The sequence below is a fragment of the Pinus tabuliformis genome, chromosome X, assembly GCF_031772625.1.
Source record: "Pinus tabuliformis cultivar Carrire ecotype Pingquan chromosome X, CPIR1, whole genome shotgun sequence".
Lineage (NCBI taxonomy): Eukaryota > Viridiplantae > Streptophyta > Pinopsida > Pinales > Pinaceae > Pinus > Pinus tabuliformis.
In genome coordinates, this window is record NC_142308.1 from 32865958 (window position 1) to 32885886 (window position 19929).

A 19929-nucleotide genomic window follows, 5' to 3' on the forward strand; every position below is an offset into this window, starting at 1 on the left:
ACATATTGCTGGTTCAAACCTTTTCTATAAATAATTGCCTGTTATTTAATGAATTATTTTTGCCAGATGTTATGTGTCAGTCTCAAACACAGCTAAATATGCTTGAAAATTATTTTGTTCTAGATCAATGATTTTCTCTGGTTCTTATTGTCTGCAGGCAACTGCAGGTGGTGGAGGTCGTGGAATGCGTTTGGCCAATGAACCAGGAGAGTTTGTAAAATTATTACAGGTATGCAGGCATTCCTAATTACTCAAGTTGATTTTATTTCCTTTTGCCTTTTATGTTCCTGAAACCATCATTTCCCTTTCTATCTGGTTCATTTATTTCTCAAATGTTGCTTATATAAATGTGTCATTGAGAATGCTATTTAAAATAAAAAGCTTTCATTACTTGTTAAAGACATAAATTGATATCTGAAAGAAGAATTTATAGCGACATCCATAGCAACTAAAGGGGAATGAGACAAATGAAAATTAGGACTTTTTTTATTATGGACAAAATTACTGAGTAAAGATAAGGATGATCTTCAAGTTGTACAATGTTTGTAGCATATAGTGTAAATCTTAAGCCCTAGATGACTGCTGTCCTACGTTTCTCTTAATTAAATAAATTAGATGTGAACTTATCATGGTTTTAAAAACCAGAACTGGTCTTCAAACTGGCCACCTATAAAACCAGGTTTCAAATCGAAATTGAATCAAACTGGATTCAATGAACTATTTTTTTAAGAAAATACAAAAAAAAATATTATTTTTTAATGAAAAAATTATTTTTAAGATTCCAAACCATTAAAAGCAAAATGTGCAAAGTTTGCTCATCTGTATACCATGCAAGGGTGAATGTATCAAAATGCTAATGCATGCAATACATATCAGCAACACAATACATAATCAAAGAGGCTCTAAATGTTGGAAAATGGATTAGGGCAGCATGTTAAACTTAGTATTTTCCTTCTTTGACATTTACTTGTGATTTTAGGTTCTTCTTAGCTTAATTATATTTATGTTCTTATCATCAAATAAATGCCAAACACAATGAAGATCACATGAACACAGGATATAGGCTCCATGCCAGGGCAAAACCTCTCCAAAGGGGAAAACCCACAAAAACTTCTCTTCTATAATCAACTTCAAAGGAGACTTCCAAGACTTAAAACAAAATCTCTTCACCAAGACGACCAGCCAGAGATTTCAAGAGTAACGAATCATTTTTTTTCTTCATAACCAGGCTTCTTAAAACAGTGTTGGACCTGTAATAACTCATGCAAAACAGACCTTTCATCTTCGCTTGTCATGACAGCCTTCTTAAGATATCTTTTCTTGCCTTAACACACCTCAAGGACACCTTCCCTAATCTTTCTTGACTGCAGATGCATCTCAGGATATGCGAGTTACGTGTGAGTACTTATAAGGGACGAGGTCACACCTTTTGATATCCATCAAGAGGCTCTTCAAGACTACTCTTGGGCTGACTTCAACTGGCTGGGCGACTTGGTCATAGAGGTTTTTGGACACAACAAAAATTACAATAATAATTTTCTTTTTTTTGATACAAGTGCCTGAAAGGATCTTTTGCATAATGTCAAGGACCTTGACTCATAACAGAAGCCTAAAAGCATACAATGGATGCTTGACCTATTGACCAAAGATTCAAGCATGAAACCCATGCTTCATAAATAATTTTTCTTTTATATTTTTCTTTCTTCTTTTGATCAATAATAATTACATCATGACATGAAACCAATGACAATTATGAAGACCGAAACTAGTTACATTTTCCAACACTCCCTCTTAACTAGAGAGGTATTCATAATAGTACAAGGATAATACTCCATTTGAAAAGTTATTTATAAAAAGAGTATCACAAAACAACATGTACAATGTTAGAGATCTAGATACCATCTAGGCTAGCTGTCAAGGTATCAACCCATCTGGGTACCATCTAGGCTACCTGCCAAGGTACCATCCCAACAGGGATCTAGGTGTCATCTAGTTTACCTGCTATGATACCAAGTGTCATCTGAGCTACTTGACAAGATACCAACCCTAACAAGGTTCTAGGTATCATCTTGGCTACCTACGAAGATACCAACTCAACAAGGATCCAGGTGTCATCTGGGCTACCTACCAATACACCAACAGGAATTTAGGTACCATCTAGGCTACCTACCAAGGTACCAACCCTAATAGGGATCTAGATATCATCTAGGTCAAGATACCAACCCTAACTGGGATCTAGGTATCATCTAGACCAAGATATCCACCCTAACAGGGATCTAGGTATCGTCTAGGCTAACTGCCAAGATACCAACCCTGAGTACCATCATACGGGCTATTCAACCTAAGGTACACCAACTCATCAAACTTCTTTTTGAGGTCATTATTTTCTTTGCACGTTCCATTTTCAAGTAACAATGAGGTACAACTCCATCTTCAATCATCAATGTGGAATCTTCAATATCATCATAGTAGCTCCCTCTTTCCATCATGCCCATCATGAAGTCTTTCTTAGGCACGAGAATCTTTCTCATACAATCATGTGCTTTGATTTTCCAAGGCTCCCTTTGAATCAAGGCTTCTTCTTCAAAATTCTTTCAAGATTCAAATTTTCCTTCTAGGCTCCCACTGAGTCTAGCTACAACCTCTTGACTTCATATTTGACAAATAGTCTTTGGAATATACCTGCAATATTCTTAAAAAGAAAAGATATAGTTAAATAAAGTTAGACATGGAATAAATAATAATATAATGAAGAAGAAAAGGGATATAATGCTTATCTCTTGAAAATAGAAGAAGCTTACTTTTTCCTCCATATCTCATTGTACAAATTAAGCTTCCTTTCATCGGATCACAGAGTCATCTTTTTAGGACAGGTTCCAGATCATCCTTTTTGCACATCACTTTCATCTTGTATTCATTCATGAAGGCATTTTGTCCCAGACATCAATCTGATCATAGTTTCCTCTCGGAAATGATTGTCCTTTTAGATCTTCAGGTTATTTTCTCACAATGCTACTTTCCAATCCAAGATGAGCACATCTTGATCTTCATAGATGTTAGTTACCAGATGTTAAGTTTCCCCTCAACATCCACACAGTTGAACTTGTTTCAACATGTATGACAATCTTCTTCAACAAAGCATCAACATCCTTATGGTCCATCTCCATATGAATCTACTTTTATGTATCAGAGTGCCCAAGGATCCAACTTGATTACCAAGTTACCATTTTCTTCTAGAGATTATGTTAGATGTTGAACATTCTAACGAGAAAGTCTCAATATTCTATCCTTTCTAGAGTAAGTCAAATTCATCTTCCTAGGCATCATATCATATACCAAACATATTTCATGTCGAAAAAGTTTCTTAAATATGCATTCCCTATGCAGCTATATGCCCTAAAATGAGCATGCAACTTATACATGAAGAGAAATAGATCTCTTCCCTTAAGTGACAACATCTTGACCTACTGCATTCCTTCATCCCTAGCCTTGTCATAATGCTTCTTTCAAGGGCCTTCCCAAGATGATGGTCCCAATAGGATCACGATGATACACTTAAGAAAAATGACCATCTCTAAGACCATGCATGGATGAGTAATATGCACAATGATCCTAAGCTTTTCAAAAATAGAAAGACTAGATGATCTTTATAAAGGCAAATCAACCAAGTAGACTTTAAATAAGCTACTATCACATGCATCTATCTTAAATCAAACAATGATGCATGCTTACTCCTTTAATGGACTTGATAGCGTTAATACTTCTAGGGTCCTTACAAGTCCTTCCTTCCATCATGTTCACCAAAGTACACAGGCTGCTTTGCTCCTCATTTTGTACTTGCATTATTCACTGGCAAGTACGACCAAGCAAAATATACAAGTACAAGAGTATGATTCCAATTTTGTTAATCTAGGGATTTCATGGTATCTTAAAGGGTGAATTCCTAGGGTTTTCAAATACAAACCCTAACCAACTCTAGGGACATGATTTCATACCCTAGACTTTATTCAATTCCATTCTCACTAGGTTTTGCCATACAACTTGGACTACCAACAAACCTTACAAATCAAGAGCTAGGGTTTCTATGCAAGAACAAATAGATTAGGGTTAGGGTTTCATATGACTAGAGTTTTTAATTGCCTTTTAGGTTTGCAATTCTTAGATATCAACAAATTTTAACAAGATGAAGACTACAAACCCTAAAATCAAAATATGTCACAAAAACATAATATAGTTCATGTTAGACCCTTTATGCTAAAAACACTTGTATGTACCTCATAGACAAGGATTAAATACCTAAGTCCTTCATGAATTTTGGAAGTTTGCTATAAAGCCTTCTTTTTTTGATGCCACGATCTTCTTGTTGTTTTCAAGAGTGAAAAACTTGAAAGATACCAAAGTCAAATTTTTTCCTTCTAGTGATCAAACAAGAAACTTCTTCGCAAGGTGACTAATGGAAGTTTCTCTTGACTGTCATAGTTCTTCAAGCTTGGTTTCTACATTTTCATCAATCACAAAAAGTCCCTTGAAATTTTTGAATGATAGGTCTTGTATCTGTCTCATACTTCTGAAGCTTATATCACAGATCACCAACCAAACATACTTCTTTTATTAACTTTGCATTCTAGTGACCTTAAATCTGAATTCTAATATGGAGGTATCCTGCCCTTTGGTTAGGGATGTCCATTTTCACTGTATATGTATATAGAACAAGCTTATAAAGTCTTTTATGTGAGTCGGCCTCCATTATGCATTCCTTCGCTGGCTTATAGGACTACTTCTAGTCCACAAGAGATACTTCAAAATAGATCACTTTTTCAATTATAAAAACTTTGGCCTATCAAGGCATCTCATATTTCTGAAAATGATGAAAGGGCTTCCTTTTCGACCTCTTCTCCATTTCATATGACTTACGACCCTACAGTTTTGTTCATTGTCACATAGGTCTCGACCTCATAGCAAAATTACTACAGATTTGTGAACAAAACAATGTATGCGTAACTAGAATTCTTGTTAGTCCTCGGTCCTTTGATTAGGTCTTGTTACAATGCTTCTTAGCCTTTTCTAACTCCTCGACCTTCTAGCATAGATCCGCGGTCTTGAATAGGCATCTTATATTCCTCAGTGTCTTTCATAGATTCTTTTCGTTCTCAAGTCTCATTGCACAACCAACCTAGAATAGTTCAGATCTTGTTCTAGGAGGCTCGAACTTACAAATAGTCCTTTTCCTTGTATTGAGACAAAGATAAACCCTCATTCTTGTGATCCTCCTACTGCCTACAAAGTGAACCAAACTCTGATACCATGTTGGAAAATGGATTAGGCAACATGTTTAAATTATTATTTTCCTTCTTTGACATTTAGTTGTGATTTTAGGTTCTTCTTAGCTTAATTATGTTTATTTTCTTATCATCAAATAGATTCCAAACACAATGAAGGTCACATGAACACAAGATATAGGCTCCATGCCAGGGTGAAACCCCTATAAAGTAGAAAACCCACAAAACTTCTCTTATGCTAAGTCACCTAACACGGGGATTTGAGATTCGTAGGATTAAGATATAGGCTCCATGCCAGGGCGAAACCCCTCTAAAGTAGAAAACCCACAAAAACTTCTCTTATGCTAAGTCACCTGACATGGGGATTCAGGATTCGTAGGATTCGGGGATTCGAGTGTTGGATTCGGACACGTTGACCCCCCGGAACAGGACATGTAGGATTCATTATATATTATTTTATTATATATATATATATATATATTAAAAATTAGATATTTCTTACACAATCTAATTAATGATACAAATTCATTGATTTCAAACGTAGATCTTCATCTATAACATGCATAGTACTTACAAAATTCAAATACATGTCAGTGGTCACATAAGTCATGATTCATAATTCATAAATGGAAGACAACTTACAACTACAAGATAGTAAGATAAAGACACTGACAACTGTAGTTTTCTCATTAAGTCATCAAATCAAAATGTGTTACATAGGTAGTGCTGGTGCAATGCCAATGGAAAATAGAAATAGAAAATATAAAACAACTACAGGTATACAAGCCTCAAGGCAATAGGTAGTCATCAATCCTTCGAGTCATCATCAGAATCAGCATCAATGTCCTCATCATCATGGTCACCACTGCTCTCCTTTGCATCCTCCTCCTCCCCTGTATCCATAGTTGCCTCTGCATCTGCTGGTGTGGAGGATGACCCCTCTATGTCATCAAATCTAACAAGCTCTAGCACTGGATCATTGAGATCCATGTTGGCTAATGCCAACTCAACACTGCTGTCCAGACCCATATCATCAGGAAAGACATCCCACATCTTTGTCTTTCCCCTCAACCACTCTTCCCTCTGCCTGTAAATAAGACGAAGGTTGGTGTGCACATACACCATTGTCTCTGCCCTGGACTGCTCAAGCCTGCTCTTCTTCACACTATACAAATTCCCATATGTGCTCCAGTTCCTCTCGCAACAAGAGGATGAGGTCACCTGAGAGAGGAGCCTCATGGCTAACTGTTGAAGAGGAGGGCTTGTTGCCCCATGATTTGCCCACCAAGAATAGGGCTTCTTAGCCCCCTGTCTCTAATCACATCATATCCTACAAATCGACCAGTGCTAGTGGAAAACTCTGCAAAGGCATCCTCCACCTCATCAAGGAATGCTCTATCCTGAAAAACCCGCCTGAATGCATCTTTCCTCCCCTGTGAGATTTCACCATCCATGTGAGGAGGGAATCTGCGGGAAGGGCCACCATTTAGCCACTCATGGCTGTAGTATTTTGGGTTCAATGAGTGAGCCAAACAATGTAAAGGTGTACAATTCTTGTCCCATCTGCTAACAAGAATATCCTATATAGTATCACAGAAGGCCTCTGGTGATGTCTCATACTCGGGGCACTCACTCTGTAGAATAATGCTCTTCACAGACTCAATCATGGAATCCCATCCGTCATAAACCTCTCCTAGGATGGGTTTGTCTGTATCTGCAAATCGAAGCAAAGAAATGATAGGGTAAATGATCCGAATAATTAGATCTACCCTCTCCCACCAAGCATCATCTAGCACTGTGTCCTTCACTCTTTTAGAGGATACTTGATTTGTCTTTCTCCAAAAAGACCAAAACTCAGAAATAACCATGGACCCAAGAGCTGTCTTGACCTCCCTCAACCTCTTCAACATCATTAATGAAGAGGCAAACCGTGTATCAACAATCTTCAACAATGATAGATTGGTGTACTCCTTGTAGATAGTGAGGGCATTTGTATGATTTTGCACAAAGTTATGGATATGTCGTGCATCCTCAATAATGTTACCAATCCAAAGCACATCAGAAGCAATGGATTTCAGTGCTAAGTTCAATGAATGGACAATGCAAGGTGTCCAAAACACTTGTGGATATTTAGCTTCCACAATCATGCCAGCAGCTTTGCAAACAGGTGCATTATTTGTAATGATTTGCACACAAGAATCAACACCTACATCTTCAATAACTTTAATAAATAACTCACCAATAAATTTTGCATCCTTGTATTCTCCAAGTGTATCCATTGCTTTCAAGAAAACTGGACCATTCGAGGAAGACACCATGAAGTTGATGATTGGGTGTCGTGCTAGATCTGTCCATCCATCAGAAACAATGCTAACCCCAGATGTTGGCCATGATGCTACAATAGGCTCAAGCAGTGTTACTTGGGAGCGGGAGCGGGGAGCGGGAGCGGAAGCGGGAGCGGGAGCGACCATTTTCAGAAGCTCCCGGTTTGGGAGCGAATCCCGGAGCGATTTTTTAAAAATATATATATTTTTTATATTTTTTAATTTTTGATACATATATGTCAACAAAAACATGTAGAATGATGAAATAGACATAAAAAACATAAAAAAACATAAATTGATCATTGAACCATATCACATCAATCATCTAGAAATTATAATCGTCATCAACCTTAGTAAAATAATAAATTAAAATAACATTCAATTCAATAACATTTATCATCATTGATCACCAAAGTAACAAGTTGTACTTGTAAGCCAAGTTTAACCATTACAAGAAGTAATATCGAAGATATTTCTAAGTCCTAACTTCTAACTGTTAACATGATATGAAATGTTAAAAATTTATAAAATGAAACATGAATAATGAGATGAAATGAAACAACTTTAGTCTTTCACAAAGCATCATATTCATAATTCACAATCATTACCAATGAGTTATAATTGCCAAGGCCCAACTTCAAACTTCAAATTTTCATTGTCACAGTGATATAATGTTTACAAAAAATATCATAATGTCATAATGATATGAAAGAGTCAAGAGTCAAGAGTCAAGGACTCAAAACTCAACACTGAACAGTTATGAAAACTAAAGTGACAAGTCTAATAGAAACTAAAAAAGACAAGTAAACTGTAAATCTACAAGTGGCCCTTGCCACGAGAGTCTCCAGGAGTATAAGTAGGTCTTGGCGGTCTTCTAGGAGTCTCCCGCCCAGACCGACGACCAGAACTAGAGCCTCCACGCGAGGGTGTCGATGGAGGTGGCGACAGCAATGGAACAAGACTCGGGCCCCGAGAACTGCTACTGGATGGTGGAGGTGGAGGTGGCATGGCTGCTGCAGCTGCTTCAGCTTCATCCCGTACAAGCTCATCTTCTAGTTCTTCCATATGTACAATGCCATCCTCTAAATTGTCGTCCTCAGGGTGATTGTCCCAAATTTTATATGTGGGATCTTCATTAGCCCGATCACAGTAATGGCTCAACAACCTCAAATTGTAGTGCACATAAACCAAGCTTTCTGCTCGGTTTTCGTTGAGCCTGTTTCTTTTCACATTATGTATATAACTGTAGGTGCTCCAACACCTCTCTGCAGAAGAAGAATTTACAACCTGTGCAAGAACTTTCAATGCCAATTTTCGCAAAAGTCCGTCGCCGCCATATGTTTCCCACCATGTGAGAGAATCAAATTTATCTTTGTCGTCCATTGCATGGAAGTTACCATACAAACCACTGCCAGTGAAGTATCTGCCTATTTCAAGGCGCACAGCTGCACATTCCTCCCTGTCAGGCACCAACTTTTCTAATGCATCCAGATATCCTTTAGTTACCTCTCGATCTAAATGGGGTTTGGTCCTAACACCACCCCCTGCTGCAGGTTTGCCCAACCAAGAATCTGAGTAGTATTTTGGCGTAAGGATATACGCCAAGCAATGTAGTGGAAGGTTAAGCCTTTTCCACCGTTCACACACACAATCGTGAATCAGATTGTACAAGTCGGGATCTCTGTTATTAACAATGTCTTTTATTTCCCCCAACATGGTATCCATTTGCTCATACACCTCGCCAATCACTGGTTTGTCTGTATCTGCAAACCGAATCATGTTATAAATTGGCTTGGTGAAATCCAATACCTGTCTCACAGCTGTCCAAAACTGCCCATCAAGAGCGGCCTCCTCCACCGTTTCAAAACCTGCAATGTCAGCTACATTTGTAGCCCTTTCCTTTAACACCTGCCAATTTGGACTTGATACCATGCTAGCTAAACCCTCTCTTACCTTCAAAAGGCGCCTGAAGGTGAGGTAATAGCTACCAAATCTAGTCCTCGCAATCTTCAGCAACTCCAATCTCGAGTGACTGCGGAAAAGGCCATGGGTATTGCTATGATTTGTAATAAATTTTATCATTTTTTTTCCTCTCTTGTACAAATCCCCAATCCATTGGTATTGTTCATTTTTGTTTTTGACAATATCATGCAACAGAAGGTTCAATGTGTGAACCAAACATCCAGACCAAAATATGTTCGGGTATCTATCCTCAATAATTGCTCCCGCTGCCTTACAATTAGGAGCATTATCAGTGATGACTTGGATGACATTGTATGGGCCAATACGCTCAATTGTTTCAAGCAATGCTTCTGCAATGTTGATAGCGGTCTTGAACTTGTCTGAGTAATCATGTGCAGCTAGAAAAATGGGACCACTTCGGGACACAGCAAGAACACTTATCAATGGCTTGCCTTTTACATTTGTCCATCCATCAGATACAATGGACACCCCATTGTCAGTCCAAGAACTTGTCATTTTATTCAAAGAATGTGATATTTTTGCTTTTTCATGATCAAGGCCAACTGTTCTTGCCTTGTCATACCCAGGGCTCTTGTATCCTTTAGGGGCATCATTTATGGCAGAAACCATTTCGTGCCAATAAGGTGAGCGTAGAACATTGAATGGTATCCCATTTGCATAGAGGAACCTGTAAATTTTTGAATCCACATCATTCCTACACCCCTCATCAAGGAAATCTGATATGGTTCTACGGCGTAAAGATGATGACCCTGAGCCTCCATGTCCATATCCACTGCCTTGGGAGGATGCTGAAGGAGTTTTTTGTGAGCTTTCAAAAAAACCCCTTGATCTTTTTGCTTTGTATTGGGCGTCCTCCTCTTCCTTTATGTATTTGGCTCTATCTGCTGTTGACACCGCGTCGCAAGTTCTGATTCCTATTTGTTTCTCTCCATCCCATGCCCTTTTCCCGCAAAGGTGTCTTCTCAAACGGGTGTATGAGCCTGTGAAATCAGTGTTGCAATGGGGGCAATGAAATTTAGTGGTTCCACCCCCTCTCCCTGTTTCAGGCCTCTGAACATATTTCCACAATGGAGTTTGGTCTTGTTTAGTTTTTTGACCCTCATGTTCACCCTCCACATCCTCCTCACTGGGGTTTTCACCTATTTGACTTCCTCCGGCTTCTTCATCCACCTCTTCAGTTTCAGGCCCCCTCCGTTTCCTACTCTCCACCACCATAATAACCAGAAAGGGGACCAGGAAGAGGAAAATGCCAATAAAAATGCTCAGGTCCATCGTGTTTGATGTTTGTAGGGTTTGAGTCTTGAATCTGCAAATTAATTTAGTTTATTGGGATTAATTCATTTAATTTATTAATTTAATTTAAATTAATGATCTTTAAACTCAAACAGGTAAATGAAACTAACCAAATTAACTACCTAACCAGCTAAACTAACTAAATGATTAAGTTACTTACCTCTGCAAGCTTGCTCCTCGCTCCTTGGCACTTGCTCCTCGCTCCTCAGCTCTGGCTCCTTGCTCCTCAGCTCTTGCTCCTTGCTCCTTTGCTCTCAAACTCAAGCTCAATCTCATTGAAATGATTTTGTTTTGGCCCATTGGGCTTATAAACCCAAAAAAATTAGTTTAATTTTTTGTTTTTTTCGGGTCCGCGGAATTTTTTTCCGCCGAATCGCTCCCGGAATTTTAAAATTCGCTCCCGGAGCGTTTTTTAATGCCCGGGAGCGATCAGGGAGCGATCGCTCCCGGGCATTAAAAAGCGCTCCGGGAGCGCGGGAGCGATCGCTCCCTGAAGCGCTCCCTCACAGACCAGGGAGCGCAAATTTTTTTACGGGAGCGCGCTCCCGAAAATCGCTCCCGTCCGGGAGCGATTTGGGGAGCGCGCTCCCGACCCGCTCCCGAGCCGCTCCCGCCCGGAGCGCGCTTCGGGAGCGGGTTCGAAGGGGGGGGGGGCGCTCCCCCGCATCACTGGGCTCAAGCATTTTTTGCACCTCTTTTTTTGCCTTCGTCAACAATGTGGTTCTCAGCTTCTCTGACCCAGGCGGCACATACCCTGATGGAGCCCCTTGAGTTAGAGCTCGGCACATCTCAATAAATAGAGGTGTGCGTGCAACATTAATGATATGAAGTTTTGATAGAAGAAGAAGGCAATGGTGAGATCAAGCTCTTCCCGTCTCTCTTTTTGGAAAATCTTGTCCATTGGACCAAGTGCAATTGCTCTTCTTTTTGCTACTTGTCCCCCAACAGAAGTAGAACTCTCAAATGGAAATTTGGTGGTTCCTTTCTTCAAAAATGGAAGGGGGTCTTCATTCTTGGTTTTTCTTGATTTTGTAGCCACATTTTCCATACCAACATTGGACTCCTTGTCCATTTCTTTCCTCTTTTGTAAAGGAACAACTTTACAAGCTCCAATTCCACAACCTGGTAAAGCCAACAAATGGCCTTTCACATGGAAATATGTGCTTTTGAAAGCAATGTGACAAAAGTTGCATCTCCATTGCACATTGCCTCCTTCCTTCCCCTTGGTGCTTGTTCCATCTTCTCTTGTGACATATTTCCACAAGGGATATTTCTCAATGTTGTCTTTAGGTCCTCCTCTTCCCTCAACATCACTTGCAGCAGACTCTGATGATATTGGGGGAGGAGGGGCATCTCCAATGGAGACATTCTTCCCCTAACTGTTGCCTTTGATTGAGCCATAAATACTGTAAAAAAAATGAACAAAACATGCACAAATTTGTAAACAAAAAATCATATACAAACTACTGTAATAGAATAAGAAATGCAAAAAAATGGAGCTGAAATGCACTTACCTGGTGCTTGAATCTCCTTGCCAAACGCTCTACTCCCTTAGCTCCTTGCTCCAAACACTTAGCTCCTTGCCCACATCTCAAACTATGCAAAATGAAATGAGAAACAACGTGAATGAATAAAGGAACAACATGTTTTTAAACCCGCAGAGGTCGTTTTTTTGGGATACGAATTCCAGAATCGGGATTCGAATTCCCAACAAATCCTATCCGATTCGCGGGATTCGGATTCGCCAGGGGTTTTCAACGAATCCGGTTACATAGCTCTTATGTAATCAACTTCAAAGGAGACTTCCAAGACTTAAAACAAGATCTCTCCACCAAGACGACCAACTAGATATTTCAAGAGTAATGGATCCGTTTTTTTCATAAGTAGGCCTCTTAAAACAATCTTGGACTTGTATTAACTCATGCAAAACAAACGTTTCATCTTTGCTTGTCATGATAGTCTTCTTAAGACATCTTTTCTTGCCTTAACACACTTCAATGACACCTTCGCTAATCTTTCTTGACCGCAGATGCATCTCAGGATATCCGAGTTATGTGTGAATACTTATAAGGGACAAAGTCACACATTTTTATATTTCATCAAGAGGCTCCTCAAGCCTACTCTTGGGCTGACTTCAACTAGTTGGACGACGTGGTCATAGAGGTCTTTGGACACAACAAAAATTACAATAATAATTTTCTTCTTTTCAATACAAGTGCTCGAAAGGATCTTTTACATAATGACAAGGACCTTGTCTCAGAATAGAAGCCTAAAAGGATACAATGGATGCTTGACCTATTGATCAAAGACTCAAGCATGGAACCCATGCTTCATAACTATTTTTTCTTCTATGTTTTTCTTTCTTCTTTTGATCAATAATAATTACATCATGACATGATACCAATGACAATTATGAATACCGAAACTAGTTACATTTTCCAACACTAAATGGCCTCTAGAGTTCAGAAACTATGCTACGAGCTATGTCATAAGGTTTGCCAAATTTGAACTTTGAGGTTCAAAGTTCAAGAACATTAAAAAAATTGTTCAAATTTGGTTAGGTTCTCTTATAGTAAATAGCCCCCCACATGTTCACAGAGGAACCACATAAATTTTCAACAGGTAAATTCATGAACTGACCTAGCTTCTATTTAATAATTGACTTTCTGTCCTCTCTAATTACACTTCTATATCCTTTCTTCCACTCTCCTCCCTTGTCTCTATGGAAGACAATTGTGTAAATTGACTTTCAATTTGTGTTTTAATCGCTACTGAATAAAATGCTGCGGAATATGTGGATGTCCCTTGACTGGTTTGCGTAGTTAACAGATTGTTGTTTTCGTGGGTTTGTTTTTGGCCATGTGTTAGTTTTCCATGGAATTCTGCAACTACTTGGATGAATACCGAAAGCAAGGCAACTAAAAACCGAAACCCAATTTACTTTCACCAAGATATAGAGTTTCTTGCTTTTTTCCTTTTAAAGAAAAATGTATATATTTTCATTAAAAGATGCCAGAATACATGCCAAAACCTGGTACATATAGAGCCCATGATCCTTCTTCATCCATCGAAAAAATCCATTGTTGTTTGACACCATTTACACCCATTCTAGATATATCTATTCTGAACAAGTTTTCCTTATGCAATCTCCAAAATACACCTAAAATCGATATATATATATATATATATATATATATATATATATATATATATTTGCAAAACATATAAAAATGATTCAAACATAAATCCTGCTACATATTCCTTATAACAAAATTGACCCGGTATTCATCTGCTTCAGTCTCAGGCTAAGGAGGAGAGGCCTGATCCATGCTAGTACTGATGCTGCCTCCAACCTCTTCCTACAATTCAAGATTGTCCTACCTCTATGTCATGATTCCTTCTAGTGCATTGTTACACTCCTTAACTGATAATTATTATAATAAGTATAATATATTACTATATATGTAGGAAGTGATGAGGATATGGTTACTTTGCCATTAATGAAGTACCAAGTCTAGGTTTTAAAATTACCATAGTGGTAAAGACGGATATTTGAAATTTTTAAGAAAAAGGAGAGAAACCAAGGTCCAAGACTAAGGGTTTAGTAAACCAAAAAGAAGGGTTGGTGGGAGGGGGAGACAGGAGGGCTATGAAGAGGTGTTAGTAGAACGATGATTTTTTTTTTTTTTTTTTTAAACTAAAACGAGTATTTTTATTTATGGATGGCCGAAGCCAGAGCAAGAATTACAGTTCATTGTTTCTCTCATTGCCTTCCTCAGCTTTTTCTAGTCCTCCTAGCCCTTTTAGGGAATGATTGCCATTTTCAGTGCCCCTGCATTTATGCTGATCATACTTTTTTCAAGGGTGCATCCTGCATTTGCTAACCTGTCTGCTTCAGTGTTTAAATCTCTGAGGATATGGAAGAGCTGTGCTGATGGAAATTCCTTCATAATTCTATTTACTCTTTTTAACTGCTTGTTTAGGACTGGGTCTTTGAGGCCTTTCTTGTTTGTTAGAGATCTTATCAGCAGTTCTGAATCTCCAAAAACTATAATTTCATTTGCGTTTCCTTTTCTGGCCAGTTGACAAGCTTTTAATAGACTGAGTGCTTCTGCTTGATTGTTGGTTTTTAGCCCAAGTCCCCAACTGAATTCCTCTTTCCTCCCATTCTGAAAATAGATGACTCCCCCTGCTCCTGATTTGCCTGGATTTCCTTTCGAGGCTCCATCGAAGAATATTGTGCATTTACCTTGTGACTTCCACCACTTCTGAAAGTTGTCCAAGTTGTCTCTGAACTGCCAGTTTTCCTTGTGGATTGGGCGACTGATGGCTGGTGGAATTGGCATAGGTGAAAAGCCTTCCAGCCAAACCTTTTCTTCATTTCTGAGGGTGCTTTCTTTGACATTGGTTTGTCTCAGAGTTTCTAAAAGAAGATCCTTGGCCTGCTTTGCTACAGCTTCTGCAGTGATTTCTTTTTGATTGAAGACAGATTCATTCCTAGATAGCCACAACTTCCAACATACATATTTCGGAGCAGCATTCCACAGCTTGTGCCAAAGAGATTTTTCGTTGATGCTGTGGGGGTACCGAGTTTTCCAAGACAGAAACATTTCTGTGATCGAGCAGTGTGATGGGGGTCTCACATTCAACCCTGTCAAGAAGCTGTTCCAAACTTTCTGTGCATACTCACAATCAATAAACAAATGGACTGAGGTTTCTGGAGCGTTCTTGCAGAGGGCACAACGATGCGGACCTGCATTGTTTCTTTTACACAGATTGTCTCCGGTCAAGATTTTATTGTGGAATAAAGTCCAGCTGAAGAAATTGATCTTGGGGATGCTGAAGTTTTCCCAAATCTGTTTCCAAACTGATTCCGGATGCTGTGACTCCTTTTTACCTTGCATTTGAAGATAGCCTTGTTTGACCGTGTACTCTCCTGTTTTTCCCCATCCCCATAAATCTTCCTCTTCCTTATGCACTGGTGTAAAATCTGTTATTGCCTCTATGAGAATTTTTGACTGTTCTTTTAAGTGGGTTGGGATGTTTGGCAATGTCCAGCGCTGCCAGTTGCCTTTGTAGTCCCACTCTGCTATATCCTCAATTTTCCTTATTCCTTTAGAAATTAGCCAGGCTCTTAACTCTGCGATTTCGTTGATGTCTGAGAGAGGGGGATGATCCATAATTCGATCTTTCCGTAGCAGCGTATTTTTACCATTTCCTGGGATTTTGTATAAATGATTTCTGAAGAATTCGACCCCTTTACAACAAAGCCTCCAGGCCTGCGTTCCTCTGGGGGAATGCGCAGGATTGAATGTTGAAATTGGTTGCTTTTGCAAATATTTAAGATTTAGTAGCTGACTGGTTGGGTGTGTTGGCTCTTGGATTATTTGCCACAGGAGTTTACAGCCCAAAGCCAAATTTGCATGCTGAGGGTCGCGGATTTGAAGACCGCCTTCTGCTATGGGCCGCTTCACTGTTTCCCATTTGATGAGATGGAAACGATCTCTGTTTCCTTTCCCTCCGTTCCAAAGAAAGTTTCGAATAATGCTGGATATTTGATCAGTGATTTGTTTTGGTGCCAACAGCAATGAAGCTTGGTATGTTGGCAGGGCGGAGAGCACGGAGCGGATGAGGGTGAGTTTGCCACCTGTAGTGAGCCAAACTCCGCCCCACGCTGTTATCTTTTTTTTATATTTGGATATCACCTCTTCCCACAATTGATTTCGATTGGAGCCCCTCGTCAATGGTAAGCCGAGATATTTAATTTTATCCCACAGAGCATATCCTTTGAATCCCAATACGCTGGCGATTCTGTCTGTAGCGTGCTGGTCAATGTTCCAACTATAAACTGCGCTTTTCCTTTCGCTGACTAGCGCACCGGTGATGCTACAGTACTTATGAAGGGTGGTTTTGAAAGCATTTGCGATTCTCATGGATGCGCCCCCCAGAAGAATTGAATCATCAGCGAATAGCGCATGATTCACCGGAGCTATGCCTTGAACGATCCTTATCCCAGGAATGGTTCCAAGTTGTTTCTCATGAGTTAGCTTCCGGCTTAGAACATCAGCCATCAAAATGTAGAGAAAGGGCGAAAGAGGGCAGCCCTGCCTCAATCCCCTGGTGGCTTGAAAAAATTCAGTTGGTCTGCCATTCACCATTGGGGCGATCCAAATGTTTTCTATACAGGCCTTGATGAGACTTATAAAATCCTGTTTAAAACCAAAAGCTGCTAGCACCCTGAACAAAAAGGAACGATTAACACGGTCAAAGGCATTGCACATATCCAATTTAATTATCATACCTTGTTCTTTCCGAGTTAGACTGGAATGGAGAGCCTCTTGGATCTGGATAACATTGTCCAGAATTTGTCTGCCTTTTACGAATCCTCCTTGTGCCTGTGAGATGAGCTTTGGGAGAAGAGGCTTGATTCTGTTGGCCAGCAGCTTGGCCACAATCTTATAAGATGAATTGCAGAGGGAAATCGGCCTATATCTGTCAAAGGATCTTGGATTTGTTTCCTTGGGAATTAAGGCGAGAAAGGTAGAGTTTATTCCTCCGCCCACTTTTGCCTTCCTCAGGATTCCTCTTATCATTCTGAATAGATCGTTTTTGATAATTTCCCAGCAAATTCTGTAGAAATGAACTGAGAACCCGTCGGGTCCTGGAGCTTTATCCGGTTCCATGGACCAAACTATATTAGTTATCTCCTCTTCCGTGACTGGTCTCAACAGAGAGTCGTTTTCCTCCTCGCTGACTAGGTTTGGGATAGTTGTGAGGAACTCCTCTGCGTCCTCCTCATTTCCATTTCTTTCCGCGCTTAGAAGATTCTGAAAGTGAGTGACAGCTGCTTCTTTGATTTGTGGAAATCCTTTATACACCTGTCCGGTTGTGCTAGTTATCTCTGCTATATGGTTGCGGGAGACTCGTGCCCTGCACTGTCTATGAAAGTATTTGGTATTCCTATCTCCAGATTTAAGTCACAAACTTCTGGACTTTAGGCGCCAATATTCTTCTTCAGTTCTGAAAGAACAGTATGCGTTCCTTTGGGCAGATTTTTCGATGGCTAAATCTGTGGGAGAGGGATCTTTCTCCTCCATTTCGAGTTGGACTCTTTCCAAATGAAGAACTGCTTCCTTCCTCTGGTTAGTTGGGGTTTGCATAGATTTTTTTATCCAGTCTTTAAGGGCTTTTTTTGTATTTTTTATTTTTTGTTCCCACACATAACTTGGGGATCCGAGGACGGCTATCCTCCATGCTGATTGAACTGTTTCGTAGAATCCGTCTTTACCTGCCCAGAGAGGGCTGAAGCGGAAAGGAAGAGGGCCGAGGTCTTCTTCTTCTTTTATACATAGTAGGATTGGCTTGTGGTCCGATGTAAGCTTGGGGAGGATCTTGGAAAAAACCATTCTGTTGTCCAGCATTAATGTGCTACTGATAAGAAATCTGTCCAACCTAGCTGAGATTTGATTTTCTCCTGTTCTATTATTGGACCAGGTGTATTTGCCTTTTATGGGTTTGTAATCAACTAAATCCCACTGTAAAATCAGATTGCCCACAGTGTTGATGAAGGGGTCCCTAGAATAAATCCCTCCTCTTTTTTCTTTGGGATCTAGGATGATGTTCAGATCACCTCCAATGACTATATTTGTTGGATTGATCTGTTCTATATAATCCATGAGTGTCTTCCAACACTCTCTCTTTTCTTCATAATGGACAGGAACATACAAGTTAAAAAGAGCTAAGGAGAGATTGCTTACTGTGTGGCGCAGTTCTGTGTGGATCCAATGTTGGGTCTCTGTGGATCGTTCCAAAGTGAATGAGTTTTTTGACCAAAACGTGCCTATTCCGCCGGCCGAACCCCTTGCGCTGACAGTCTTTCCTGAGTCATATTTCCATTTCACCGTGCTGGTGTTTAGAAGGGCTTCCCCTTCTATCTTGGTCTCCTGGAGCATAAGGATGTCTGCGGTTTCCATCTTCAATAAGTCTTTGATAGCCTCTGCTTTATTGGGATTACCCAGTCCCCTACAGTTCCAGGAGACCAACTGCATCATTTACCGCTTGATGAGGGAGGGCCTCCTGGCTTGGACGCCCTTGGTCTTGTATTTCTCTCGATAGTCATTTCTATGGTGGCTTGACTGCCAAGAGTTTTCTGCCTTTCTGATTCTTCTTCCCTGGTTTCCTTGTTTGTTCTTCTTCCCACTTTTTTTAGTGGCCTTTCAAGTATTTCTTCATCAGATGAACCCGCGTATTCTTGGTTCTTCTTCTTTTGTTTTATGATGTCTGCATAAGAAGGAGAAGGAGTGTTGCTGGGATTCGGATTTGGAGTATTACCTGGCTCTTGGATGTCCTCGTTGTTTTTCTGTGGTGGATCTTCCTGTTCGGCCTCTGGCGGATCTTCCGGTGGAGTGAGGGATTCGAAGGGATTTTTGTCTCTAGCACTGCTTTCAGCTTCTCTGCTTCCACTGTTTTGATTGTTTGTGTCTTCATGCCCTGATTTGTTCCCTGTCTCTTTTGCTTTGTTTTTATTGTTCTGCCTGCTGCTTGCTGTTCTCTTAGCTTGTTTCCACTGATCACCTTTTTCTTTTTCTGTTGTTTCCTCTATTTTTTTTTTGCAATATCTTACAAAATGCCCGTATTCGTGACAATGTCGACATTTAAAAGGCAACTGTTCATAGTCTAGTTCTTGAATGTGCGACCAGTCTGCCACTGTAAGTTTGATGGCTTCAGGGAGCCCGACCTCTAGATCAACTTCCACGCAGATGCGGGCGCAAGAAAACTGGTCCTTCCTCGGAGCCTGATCTATATATCTGCCTAGGGCATTGCCAATGGATTTCAACGAACTCTGACTCCAGCAATGGAGAGGGAGATGTGGGAGGCGCACCCAAACTGGAACCGCTGTAGGTACATCTTGAGCAGGATCAAAATCTGGGTGCCATTTGTTCAAGTATAACCCTCGAGGGCCCATAAAATAAGGTCCGTTTCTGAAGATCAAGCTTCGATCTTCTTCGCTGTTGAACACGAATACGAAGAACCCTTTGCCTACGAAATGA

At 40.0% G+C, this 19929-nt stretch overlaps 1 protein-coding gene across 1 annotated transcript in view; it reads left to right on the forward strand.

Annotated features, from left to right (window-relative positions):
• CAC2 (acetyl Co-enzyme a carboxylase biotin carboxylase subunit) overlaps positions 1-19929 on the forward strand; it is a 201931-nt gene that overhangs the window by 42825 nt on the left and 139177 nt on the right. The window contains 1 exon segment of the mRNA XM_089449789.1: positions 158-229. Within this exon segment, the coding sequence (XP_089305915.1) occupies positions 158-229 (72 nt within the window).